General features: G+C 37.9%; 1 protein-coding gene across 1 annotated transcript; it reads right to left on the reverse strand.

Moving 5' to 3' along the window:
- Positions 1 to 3,488: 3,488 nt before the first annotated feature.
- LOC112694888 (piggyBac transposable element-derived protein 4-like) lies at positions 3,489 to 5,478 on the reverse strand. The gene has a single exon (XM_048659044.1). It carries the CDS (start codon positions 5,190 to 5,192, stop codon positions 3,531 to 3,533), a length of 1,662 nt encoding a protein of 553 aa, XP_048515001.1. The 5' UTR covers positions 5,193 to 5,478; the 3' UTR covers positions 3,489 to 3,530.
- Between the last annotated feature and the right edge of the window lie 8,898 nt (positions 5,479 to 14,376).

A 14,376-nucleotide genomic window follows, 5' to 3' on the forward strand; every position in this document is an offset into this window, starting at 1 on the left:
TTTCTGAGCCCCATATCGTCAAGCGCAGCATGGATGCGAAAATTTTGCAAAGCCCTTTCATCCTTGTCGAGCAAGTATTGACGTTCGTCACAAAGGGAGCCTTTTTTTCAAAATGATCCAGGACAGCAAAAACAAAGGTATCACTGAAATTACTCATTGTCTGAGAGCTGAGGCCTTAGTAGCGCTGTTCCCAGTAGAATTCGGGTATCATGACATACTTGAAGTGAAGTGTTAGGTGACTATAAGTCACCTATGCAAGCGGCTGTTTGAAAATACGCCAAGTCTCATCCAAATATCATCATGCGATGGGGGACGTCCACCGAGGGTCAAAACATTATCAAAAATACCGGTCTCTTTAGATTGTTTGATTGCGGAGGATTTTAGTGGAGCCGTTGAAGATAACTTTATGCTAAGTGGTGAGAGTCATTGCTGTCAGAAAAACTGTGTGGAAATTGAAACTACAGCTCCTCCGACAATCGGTGAAAAATTATTCACAATATTCCTGCAAAATGAATTTCCGATTTGTCTGATTTTCGGGGAAGTTCTTGTGACTCGAACTCCGCCACACGGGGGTAGCTCGCGGGGGGGCGGTGCTCAAATATCGGGATAGCGGTATATATAATGCTTATGAAATGCTCGTGATTCCAGTATTTCCAGAATCAAAATTCGGATTTTTTCAAGCTGTGGGGGGGCGAACAACATACGTTTTTGGCCCCCCCACTCAAAAACGTGAATTTCTGCAGCACGGACCAAGCTCAAAGATTGAGACTAGGTTATTTTCAAAGCTCATAAATTGCTCGTAATCTCTTATTCACAGATTTTCGATTCCAGAAAAGGGGGGGGGCCTGGTACGTATACGTCAGAAACTATGACGAATCCGGAAGAGAAGCCCGATAGGACGAGAGAGATAGACAGAAGGCGAGTGGCGAGGGCGCAGAAACATGAGGAGCAGCGTCAGAAGGAAAAAAAAATAAAAGGAAAGTGTGGCGGAGAAGAAAGGGGAGGAGGAGAAGAAAACAGAAAAGATGACAGAGAAAGAGAAAAAAAAAGATGAAAAGTCGTCGGTGGACAGAAGAAGAGAGAGGGGTGAATAGTAAGCTTCAAATAGTGCAATAATTGAACAGTTTTGTCACAAATATATTAATGAAAAGAATTCGACAAATGATGAGAAAAAAAACTGGAATTACAGGAGAGTATATGTACTCGATTACAACATTAAAGTCAATCCACTGGATAATGTGCTCGACTTTTTTTTTCTTCGTCACACTATGGGGTAGGTCGGGCAGAAATAGGTACTTCGGGAGAGCATAAGAGAAGAAATAATTCAATCAAGAACGATGTTCCAAGTCTATTACGATCATTTCTAAACAAATTAAAATTTTGTTTCGTGATGACCCATCTCGCTCTGCTATTTTGTTTTGCCCCTCCCACCCCTATATTTGATTCTCCTTCCGAAAAGGGACATTCACTCGATCGAAATTAGCCATGTTACACACGGTGTCTATAAATTTTTAATGTTAGATCCAGGCTACAATCCTAGTAACCTGCAAAACCTGAGGAATGTTCTTAATAATGTGTGGACCAAAAGTTGCAGAATCATGGAAGGAAAATTCAATAACACGTGATAATACCATAGATATATTGTGACGTATCCAGCCAACTCGGCACCAGGCTGCCAAAAGATGCGCGAGCAGTAACGCCAACGCGACTGCGCAGTGAATCATGACGTCACATACGGTATATAAGACCAGCACACGATCGGTTTGACAGCAGTATTTGGCAGAGCGCCTACTGACTCATTGCACGCTGGCTGTCCGTCTTGGGCAGTCCAGTGAATTTAGAAGCGTATACTCAAAAGCTAGGTAGTTGTGCCATAGGGGCCTACTAACCACAAAATCATATGAATCAAAGCAATCAATGTAGCTTAGACAAGCGCCAGTACCGTATATTATTAACATTGGCTATCCGTCTTGGGTAGACCAGTGAACTTGGAGTCAATTTCAAATAGAATATGCTCAAAAATAAAATATAAAATATAAAGAATCTATGCTATTAAGTCAGCTCAAATTTAGTTTATATTTAGTTTGTATTTAATTTTACGTTATCCTTGTCAGCAATATTGTCATTTGAGACCAAAAGTATTATTTTGAATTACACACCATTGTTACATTAGAATCTGTTAAACATTTTTTCACTATCTCTCTCCTCCATATGACTAGTGTAGGATAGAGACAGCTTCGGCGGAACGAACCCCTCTAGTGTATGGCTCTGATAGTCGAATACCTACCCGAGTCCAAGGACAGAGCGGCAAGTGAAACCCACGTCTGGAGCATAGGCATCCATCACTTTAGACTCAGGAGACGGCTCTGGCAGCGTGAAAACCTGTCCCGAGTCCGTAATAACAATTCAGATAGCAACTGCACCCTAACAATTAGCCTCAAAACTCCTAGAGAGCTCAAAATAAAATCATTTGCGTAAACGACTCACACTTACTTAACTTTCGAGATACTCACACTTCGAAAAAAATAACAATATCGAACCTCATTCAGTTGAAAAATTCTGGGAAATTTCCTAATGCTTGATCTTCACTTTCATCATAGATATATCTATCTCGCTATTTCTTTATATATCATCCTCAAGAGTTGAAAGTTCGTTAATATTCAGATTTAAAGGTCGCTCGAAAACATCTTAAGTACTTTACTTTGAAGAAATCAAAATTTCAAGTGACTTTTAGAAATCAAAGTATCTACTGAATATTTGTGGTATCCTAATCGTTTTTAACATCGATTGCAACAAAAGATCAAGAAAAAAAACCGAAAAAAATTTAATTTTGCACGATTTTTCAAATTGTGTTGAAATCTTGAGTGACCCCTTCAAATTATCTGTTAGAGCTGATCTGCGGAGAAGGCTCTCAAAACATGTGTGATACATTTTCATAGGTGAAGCAGGAAGAAAGATATCCGTTTTTCTTGGGGGCAACCCGAATCCATATATGATAGGCTTGACGATTCGTAATTGAAAAAAAATATGTATGAAAATTTTAGACTTTGAACCCAGAAATACGATATAAGTTGAAAAAGCACATTTTACAGTATTAATTTCATCACAGATATGTTATTGATCTAAGTTTTCTCTTTTCTAAAACGTTGTACTCAAATAATGTAAAAGAGTTCACTAGACCCTAAGTATAAACATGAAGAAAACACGTTGCAATCAATATATCTACCTATACTGCAATACTACTCAAACTCCTTGTCACACCGTATCTCAAGATTCTATTAACCCCTTAACCTACAATGACGGGCATAGCCCGCGTACGATGGTTGGGCCAAACCCGAATTTTACGGGCATAGCCCGCGTACGGTGATTGGGCCAGAAGTAAATATTACGGGCATAGCCCGCGGACGGTGATCGGGCCCGATGTAAATATTACGTGGAATATTTGATACGCATTTACAGTCTGATGCAATAATTGTGGTAGGCGCAAGTATTACAAAATATTTATTTATACAAAACTCCAAAATACAAAATTAGTAATCTGTAACGGTATGATATCTTTCGAAGCATTCTGGTACATGTAACGGAACTTTACACTTTTTACACTCCCACGTTGTTTCTTTCCGTTTTTTATTTTTGTGACAAACTGTACAACGTTTTGACGGTCTTAATTTAGAGGGTGTTGGATCAATGTGCTTTGGAAAATGCGCCCATTCCTTCGCGCAAAGTCTGTCTGGCGCATCTCCGGAAGATAATACGCCTCGTTCTTTATAAATCGGTTTTGGCATTTTCTTCAGTAGAGATTCGGCTATGTTGATCTTATAATCGACATAACATTGTTTCTTTCCATCATTCAGTTTTTTCCATAAGATGTAAGAATTAAACAGGCCAATATCAAAGAGATAAAAAAAAATTTTTTTGTATCCTTTCATGTATTTCCTCATTATTGGAAAACATGCTAATATTTGATCTTGGAGATCAATTCCATTCATTCCCTTGTTGTACTCTGTAATACAGTTTGGCTTTAGAGTGCGTTTGGATCCTTGCGAAGTCATTTCGGCTGTTTCATGTTTTGTCGACATCATATAAACATCTCGCTTGTCTCTCCATTTCAGTGCGAGTACTCGGTTGCAGCTTCTTATTACGTACTCCCCCCTTTTTAATTTTACACTGCACAAATCTTTTGGCATATTCTTCCTATTGGAACGTACTGTGCCAATTACATTTGTTTTGTATTTATGTGATAATATCATAAATAATTTTGGGGAAGAATACCAACTGTCTATGTACAAAGTGTGACCCCTGTGCAGCACTGACTCAGAAAGCTCTTTCACAACACTTTCTGAAGCGCTATCTTTACAGTTTATTTTATCGTTGCCGGTATATATTTTAAATTCGTAACAATATCCGGAATCGGACTCACATAATTTATAAAATTTTACGCCAAACCTTGCCCTTTTGGATGGGTTGAATTGCTTATAAGATAAACGCCCCCTGAATTTCATAAGAGATTCATCAATAGAAATGTCTTTTTTCATTATATACAGTTCTTTAAATTTTTGGTTCAAAAAATTAATCACAGGTCTAACTTTCTTCAATTTATCTGTATTGGCAACAAGATTATTGTTTGAAAAATGCAAGAACCTTGTAATTTGTAGATATCTCTTCAAAGGCATTGATTTTCTAAATATAGGTGTTTCGATAACAGCCCTCTTCGACCAATTCATTTGGATTCTTGGTTTCTTTATCTGTGCCATTATTATCGTCAATGCAAAATATCTTTTAATTTCGGTAGAGTCTACAGGAAACCAGGTTTCGTCAATTTTTCGTCTTGTATGTGGATTTTCTCGTAGTTGATTTGCATACTGATTTGTTTCAGTCACAATATTGTTCCAAAATATATCATCAAATGTTAGATTAAATGTATCAAATTCTCCTCTACTTCCTCCTAATTGACATAAGGCTGCCTCGCTTATGCCAGGAGTCATTGTATAGTCCCAGATTTTTGGACTATTTCTTCTTTCGTTCCAAACCCAGGACTCTGGTAGTTGATCGTCATCGGATGTATCATCAACAATTATTCGCCTATACTTTCTTCGAAATTTACATATTTCGTCACTACTGTCACTTTCATTAGCAAAATTAATAGCACAATTCTCACTATCTTCATCACAAAATCTTTTTCTAGAGAACATCTTGTGGGTTTGCTTCTCTAGAATTTATGAACGTAAATTTCGACGTGCGAATGCGATCAAGAACGACTGGAAACTAATTACGATACGAAGAGATGATAGAAATACATCACGAGTCTTGTCTGTGCTATCTACAAACCGCGACCGCTCTACCACGGGCGATGTCCGTCATGTTTACAATTGCCCGGATCGGCGTGTACCCAAGTCGTGCGAACGTCCCGAACGCTGCGCGAACTTGTATACAATTTCGGCCCAACATCTTCGAATCTAAATCGTAGGTTAAGGGGTTAAAATACCATTGAAATTGAAAATTTACATATTCCTTCTCTCAAGAATGCACCATATTTTGAAAGTATACAGCTTAGTAGTGATCTAGATACATCAAACATATCTATGGTAGCAAAGATATACGAACACTTCTATGACGGTAGTGAAACATGATACACGCCCTATTTTAATATTTTATGATTTCAATATTAGTCAGAATCTTCCAACCCGTTACCCTATGGCGTCGACGAACGGATTGTTGAGCGCCGGAAGCGAATGCGTCGTTTCTTAAAGACTTCGATCGAACAAATAAACTAAAAGAACTAACAAATTCAACGATACGAAATCAAAGATAAATCGAATTACTCAGCATAGGAGTGCCGATGGACGACGGACACAGCTAGCTCAATTGAACCGAGGACATGGTAGAGGGGCTGGTCTGTGAAGTGCTAAATTTACAAGGTTTGCATGCGGCAAAAATGATTAACTCCAAACAACGGAAAACTCCTTCAATGAGATTTCTCCCGTGTATTACAATATCTAGCGGTGATTTACAGCGGAATGGTAGTGACAATCATTAGCAGGGCATGACAGTCATGAATAGCAGTAACAGTTTTTAGGCAGTAAGTACAGCGGTAATGCAACGATAGGAGGTATGCTCGGCAGAGGGCTGAGATGTGGAACTGACGGCGATATTCGCCGCGAAATTCACAGCGGTGAGCGGAAATATTGCGGAAGGCCTAAAAATATCGTAATTCTAACTTATTCTAATGCAACTGCGTTCAGCCAAAACGGTATTAACCCCTGGGAGTTCAACCGTGACACTTCCTAAGATACTTGATTCTACCATGCACAGCGATTCAGTAATGAAATTCGTGTAAAAATCAGGGCATTATTCAATATGAAAACTACTATAGCATGCGGTAGGGTTCTGATTAAATTAGCGAAAATGTACAAAGATAAGCAACGATATTTAGATGGTATTTACGGAAATAGATCAAAAGTAAAGATATTTTCAGAGAATCACGAAGTCGCTCTTTGGAATTTCAGAGAGAAATAAACCAAATCACGTGGCCCGTAGGCGGCACGCTACACAATAAAATATTCTTCCAGGAAACTTCGGATTTCGAAGTACCAGAGTAATAGACCATACCTTAAATGCAGAGATATTAGAGTGGAAAAAGGCATAAGAGAAAAACAGATAGATAACGGATAGATAAATGAAGTGATAGCGGTAACTCGGCGGTAAAGGAAAACGTCCGGAGTTGATGCTAGCTGAACACAGAAGAAGGAATCGAACTTGATCTTGATCCTCGCAGTCGGTGGTTCTTCTCTTCCTTGTCCTCCGGTATGGTGGGGAGAACAATTAGGCAATATCATTGGTCATCCATCACACGTGATTTTTGCGGTGAGATTCGGGGCGACTCGTCAGCCGTCGGGCACTTTAGTGTTGACGGAGAGTAGCGAGACTTATGCACTATGCTGCTCTTTTTTTCCTCTCGTGCGGCAAATGCGGGACTCAGCGCGGTAATCGTAATATTCACAGGCGAAAACTTGGTGCGTATGTCATGCGGTGTAGGTGCGTTATTTAAGCTTCTCCCTGGTGCGGTAGCCTCTTGACCTTCCGTCCCTAGCTAGAAGAACACCACGTTTGGAAGGTCCACCAGAAACCAACAATCAGCTGTAGCACGGGGAGGCCTGAAAATGTTGCGCTCATCCTGATCCTCCTCCAGACGTCGTGGGGCTCTATACCCACCCATTGACACGACGGTTACTTCCCTTGGGGCTGCGATACTATCATGGGCCTTTCCGAGGGCCGATATGACGTCGGAACCGGAGACGAGAACACTAGGTGGTGTAGCTGATTTTTACCTCGAGCAGAACTTCATTTCTTTCTTCGGGATTCGACCGCAGCGGGACCCTGTTGCCGTAGCGAGTGGCCCTATTTCCCACGCTGCTTCGGGAATCAGTCAGCTTGCGAAATAGCAAGAACCAGTAGTAGTGGGTCGTATGCGGATCCTTTCACTTCATCTGATTGTGATCTACAAATAATCAACAGTCCTCTCAAATATGGGATGCTACCCTCGGATGCCTCTGCAACGTCGCAATCCGGAACTGCACATCCGCCATAGCGGTAGATATGCGTGGCACAAAACATAGCAGGAAGTCATGGTGCAGTACTGAAAGAATCACGGCTGTGGAACAGATGCATTCATGGTGCGGTAGAGATGTCTTCGAGATGCGGTACAGATGTCTTTGGGATGCAGTGAAGATGTCTTCGTTCAGTCGCAGTTACTGAGTTATGCAAACATCAATTACAAAGCGTATTGAAACTACGTTAACCTGCCTAATGAGTGTCACTTTGATTCCTCCCAGGGTGTCGTCGGTATTTCGGACGTCTTTCCGCCGTAATTTCGCTACCTGCTTCTTTAAGGCAGCTACTGGGACGTTAAATCTCGAATGCAACGTCACAATATTGTTACTCCAGGCGGATAACCGGAGTAGGAATTAATGGGTCAGGGAAATAGATTTGCAATAAGTCTATTCCATTCAGAAAAGGTGCGTGCGCTCTCTTTACTAGTTCTGAACAGACTGTTATTTACAATAATAACAGCCAACTAGGCAACGTCAGATTGACGGACGTCAAAGACATCTGACGAAGAGTTTGGAGGTAGCGCTAAGAGGAGGCGGCTGACTGCCCGCGGTCAATCATCATGACGTTGGTCACTACGTCATGACAGCGCGACAGCAGCCCTACTCGACTGGCACTAACCTACCTATCGAAACATGCGATGCGTATACGCTGAGATCCCGTGAAGAGATTTTCCCCAGCGTAACTATATATATGTTTCTACATGGATAGTTCGAACGAAGTCATCACACCACATTCATGACCTTACGGACAGTTGTTCAAGAAAACCGGTGACCGAAATTACGAGTTTTTTCCTCCACAATTATGTACCAGAAGGACTAACGGTAAGATGATCTTCCGAGAGTGCGAATTTAAAAATTGCAACGGGATTATAGGGATTGAGAAAGATGACCTTGACGCCACCTGCCTAGAAAAATGTGAAGTTAGGTGGTGGCAAGTGATTAATAATTTTTTTAATCTAATTGAAATAGTTTTTCATAATGTCTCGTTTGAAAGTATGGTGCTGTATCCGTGGCTGTTTCAATATGCCATATCAAAACGAAAACCAAAATGGAAGTGTGAAATTTTATCGTTTTCCTGCGAGTACTCTGAATTCGGAGTGGATAACTTTTGAACGTCAACAATGGATGAATGCAGTGAAAAACTATGTGTAAGTAAATTATTCCAATAAAAAACTTGAATCGACCACCATCAAATTTAAATAGTTGAGTAGTATATAATAGAATATCGAACTATTCAATAATTATTTTACGAAATAGATAGAATAGTAGTAAGGAAAAGTAAAATTTAAAAAATTTGTCTTCCAGATAATATCCGAAGGATTGGAAACCAACTGAAAATACACGCATTGGTAGTGCTCATTCTGTAAATAATCAAAAATCAGAACATCCTTGTCATACTGCATACACGCCAACAATTTTTTCTGGTAAAGTAAATACCAAGAAATCTACTGAATCTTTAGAACGTTTCCAATGATTACGACAACGGAATATACGGAGTGAAATGAATATCATTAATAAAGATAATAATAATATAATAAATACAAATGAAATTCAAATTCAAGATGTAACGAATCATCAGATGATCGATAGGATGTTGAAAGGGGAAGTGAGGATTAGGGAGCGAAGAGTGGGAGAAATGATAGGTATGAGGCAAGAGGGAGCATAATTTAGGAAACTTTATCGATATCGGTGATCACCTCAATATCAGTTATCTATACCTGACTCATTGATACATGTCAAACGGACTCCCCTCACCTTCGTCATCTTTACATTTATATAAAAAAAGAAAAACCTGAATATTTGGAGCATATTTCCGACCTGGAGCGGGCATTTTCATCTCATGGACTAAACTCATCTATATACGATCTGAAGTCCAGAAAAAAAAGGGTGATTCTAGCTGATACACACCTGAGGATCGACAACGCCATTTTAACGGTCACAATATCATCAACTTTACGCAATTTTACTAATCATTTTTCATTTTCATTCTTTCATCGCATTCTTGTGTTGTCTTTTAGTTATTTTACCGGTATTTATTATTCTTTTATAGACTGATTCTTTTGATCTTTGTCTTATGCTATAAATTCGTACTCCTATTTATTCTTTTATTGTGATATTTTCATGTCATTTTTTTTATATACGCCCTATTGGCATCGTTTAAATTTTAAGTGTTTGAGTAAAGTCATATTTATTATTTTTATCACGATTTATTAATAAACTCTTAATTTATACATTATCTCAACAATTTTATCTACACACAATTTTTTTTTTTGTTAGTTATTCTCATAATAAGTGTTACAATTGGCGCCCAACGTTAACGGCAGGACTTACGTATAACTGATTTCAATTTTGAATTAGAATTAGAGAAAATAGATCATAATAGATATTAACATGACTGACATAAACACAGGTCACGAGAGAATTATGGACGATTGTGTCAAATCACAGGTAACGAGCGAAGAACCCGTAATAACAATTGAAGAAACTGCGTCGAACTCTGTGCCGGCATATTATGGTGGAGTAGACAGAGTAATTGACCGGGCAAACCAAACGCTAATCCTCAGCCTGAAAAGACAAGTGGACGAACTGCGGAACGTAATTTTCGAACAACTTATTGGTCCAAACGTTTCAACAAAAAGATCGGCAGAAGAAACTGGTGAGTGTTGTGGGAAATGGCACATGAACAATATCGATTTTAAAATTCCTCAATTTCGCGATGAAAACCTTGATAATCCCATTGAATTTTTATCGGACATGGAAAGATATTTTACTGTAAAAAAGGTTCCCCAAGCCGTAAAGTTAATTCTTATTGAGACAGCTTTGAAGGGTAGGGCAAAACTCTGGTACGAGGCAAATAAAAAAAGTATATACACATATTGCAAATTTGCGCAAATATTCCGAAATGAGTTCTTTTGTTTTGAGACTGAAGTTAAAATGAGAGATAGATGGGCATCATCAAAATATAGAGGAAATGGAGAATCTTTAGTAGCCTATTTTTACAAGAAGATAAGTGAAGCAAATTATTTGGAACCAGCTATGGAGCAATATGAAATTAATTACACCGTGGTTAAACAATTCCCGCATAATGTGCAGATTGCATTAGCTAGTTTAGATTACATCGACACAAAGAAAATAGCAAACGTTTTGTCATGTTTTGATAGGGCAGAAGAAGATAAAATAAAAACTAAACCATTGCATTCCAATTTTAAAGAAGTTAGAACCATTAAAAAATATCAGAAACATGATTATGCAAACAATGACCATAACAGTAACAGAAGCGCAAATCACAACATTCACAATTTAGATTTTTCAATACCACCGCCTCAAATACGCGCTAATTCATCACAGGAAACTTTAAACTAGACCATGACTTGAATAATTTAGATCCAAGTTCAAGTCATAAAACATGTGCAATTTTAGAGGATCTAACACACGATGTAATAGATGGACCCAGCGATATAGGTATAGAAGGTAAAAATAATAATTGTTTTGATCAATGTCCTTATATTTCAATTCCTTTCGGTGGAGCGATTCTACCAGCGCTTCTTGATACAGGAAGTCACGTGACCTGTATCGACGATAATGCGTGTAAATATTTAGAAAAAATCACTCAGGTTGAAAAACTCCCTGTGAGTAGAATTTCCTGAATTTCAGCCTTTGGTAAAAAACCAAAGTCAGTACATCAACAAGTATTGTTAAACCTGAACATAGAGGGTAATATTATATCAACGACATTTCTTGTAATTTCATCTCTATCACATCCCATTATTTTAGGTGCAGATTGGTTATCAAAAAACCAAGCTGTCATCAGTTATTACGACAACAAAATCTATTCAGAATCTTCCCTTTTGAATGATGGTTCGGTGAGTTTCGGCCGAACTCGAGTACGGAAGTTATGTAATTTAAATACCATTAATATTCCCAAAATTCGAAATAAGTTTATTCCTCGTAAAAATGATCTATATGATATTCAAAATCACCATATTAATTTAGATAATCATTATGTTGCTACTATTAATAACGGAGATAATAACGTAACATGTAATAATGAGAGTCATGATTTTGGTAACGACAGCTCGAATTATGAGTCGGGGCATAATGTCAAAGAAATATCATCAGATGTTTCATGCTTGTACCAAACATCTGAGGATCATAACTTTCGCGCTCGAGTTCGAACGATCGCGCAACAGCTAAATTCATTGAATTCATTACAAAAGGAGCAACTATTCTCAATTATGATGAAGCATAAAAAAGTTTTCAGTGAAAAAACGGGATGTACCACCGTATATCAGCATAAAATTGATGTTAAAGAACATAAATCTTATATTAGGAAATCGTACCCGGTGCCTTTAAAACATCGTTCGGCGGTAGATGCGGAAATTCAGAAAATGTTGCGTAACGGTATAATAGAACGATCTAACAGTTCTTATTGTAATCCAATTAGGATCGTAACTAAAAAACAGAGCGGTCTGCGAATTTGTCTCGATGCAAGATTTATTAACGACATCATACTATCAGATAATGAATGTCCGCCACCAATAGATGAACTTTTGAATAAATATGAGGGAATTACTGTTATGACAACAAGTGATTTGACTCATGGAAATTGGCAAATCCCACTTGAGTAAGGTTCAAAAAAGTACACAGCCTTTTTGCATGGCAGTACCTTATATCAATTTTGTAGAATCCCTTTCTGTCTCAAAACTGCTGGCAGCGGATTTATTCGAGCCTTGCATCTGGCGCTAGGCAATGATTTTAATGATTTTGTTACTACTTACATTGATGATATTTTAGTAGCCTCAAAAAATTTAGACGAGCATTTACACCACCTAGATTTATTATTTACACGACTTGAAAGAACTGGTTTCACCTTAAAATTAGAAAAAACACTATTCCTTAGGGATGCAGTACCATTTGTAGGTTTTATATTAACACCATCAGGAATACGTCCAGATCCTGATAGACTTTCGGCGATAAACAATTTTCCAAAGCCAATTACCAGAAAACAATTACAAGGTTTCATAGGAGTTTGCACGTATTATCGTCGATTCAGTATAAAACATGCTGAACTTATTACCCCATTCAGACATTTACTAATTGTAAGTGAAAAAAAAGATTGGATATGGACTAAAGCACATGATATCGCGTTTGATAATCTTAAAGCTAATTTTATAAATTCCGTTACTCTCAGGCATTATATACCAGACAAACCGTTTAGACTACAGACTGATGCGAGTGATTTGGGTATCAGCGCAGTATTGTATCAAACTGATGAAAATGGGGACCATCGTATCATATCTTTAATTAGCAGATGTTTAACTCAACCTGAAATCAAATACACCACTACCGAAAAGGAATTATTAGCGATTATCTATGCACTTATGAAACTACGAGTTTATCTTCTTGGAACCCATTTTACTATAATAACTGATCATAAAGCGTTAACCTTTTTACAAACCTGCAAATTTTATAATGCACGCCTTTCAAGGTGGCTAATGTTTTTACAGCAATTTGATTTTGAGATTAAACACTGTCGTGGGGTGGATAATTCAGTGGCGGATTTTTTTAGTAGGAATTTTAGGAACAATGATCAATACGAAAATCCAAATGAATTTATTGTCGCAACTATAGACAAATTTTTTAAACTAAATGACCCAAACCGTATGGTACAACTAATTAAAACTGATAGAGTATCCGCAAGACAAATCAGACGATTACCAGAAATGCGAAGAGATGATCCTTTATTATATGAAATTATCAATTCACCTGACATGAATCAAGACGATTCAAAATACACACTTTATAATAACATTTTATTTCATCGGGATAATATAACATCTAATTGGAAAATCTGTATACCACCCGGTCTAGCGAATCAAGTGGTTACGATCATTCACGAACAAACAGGACACCCGGGAGTGCATAAAACTTATAAAGAAATAAAAAAAAATTATTATTGGAAAGGAATGAGAAAAGAGATTAAACAATTTGTAGTATCATGCGACCTTTGTCAGAGAGTTAAAACTATAAACATTAGTATGGAAGGAGCTCACAAATTAATAACCGCCGATTCACCCAATGATCTCATTTCAGTTGATTACTATGGCCCCTTACCAAAATCTAGGGCAGGTGTCCAGTACATTTTTGTGGTATTAGATGCTTTTTCGAAATTGGTTACCTTATATGCATTAAAACGAGCTACCACAAGAGCTACCCTTCACAAATTATTAAATGACTATTTTATCAACGTTGGTAAACCACGACGAGTTCTTTCAGACAATGGAACACAATTTACAGCTAACGAGTGGAGGATTACACTCGAAAGAGAGAATGTACAAGTATTACATTCATCTATTAGACATCCTCAATCAAATCCAGTTGAACGTACTATGCGGGAATTGGGACGATTTTCTAGAACATTCTGTAGCGAATCACATACTAGATGGGCCCACTCTTTATCACACATTGATGAATTGCTAAACCTCTCCACAAACCACACAACAGGGTATACTCCACAGGAACTTCATTTCGGAATTGATTCGCAAAGAGCAATAAATAGACTGGTTAATTTTCCCCAAAATCCAATGCAAGATCATGAAGCAAAAATTATACTTGCAAGAAATAATATTGAGAGCAAACATCAAGGTAGATTGAAACAACAAAAGACACAATCTAAGATTAGACTCAACGTCGGGGATTTAGTGTTAGTAAAAATACCCTACCCTTCGGACGCTCTATTAAAAAAAACCCATAAATTCTTTCATCT

The sequence above is a fragment of the Athalia rosae genome, chromosome 7, assembly GCF_917208135.1.
Source record: "Athalia rosae chromosome 7, iyAthRosa1.1, whole genome shotgun sequence".
NCBI lineage: Eukaryota > Metazoa > Arthropoda > Insecta > Hymenoptera > Athaliidae > Athalia > Athalia rosae.

Excerpts from the sequence above, each read along its gene's own strand:
- LOC112694888 (XM_048659044.1), bottom strand. The coding sequence starts at position 5,192 with ATGTTCTCTAGAAAAAGATTTTGTGATGAAGATAGTGAGAATTGTGCT.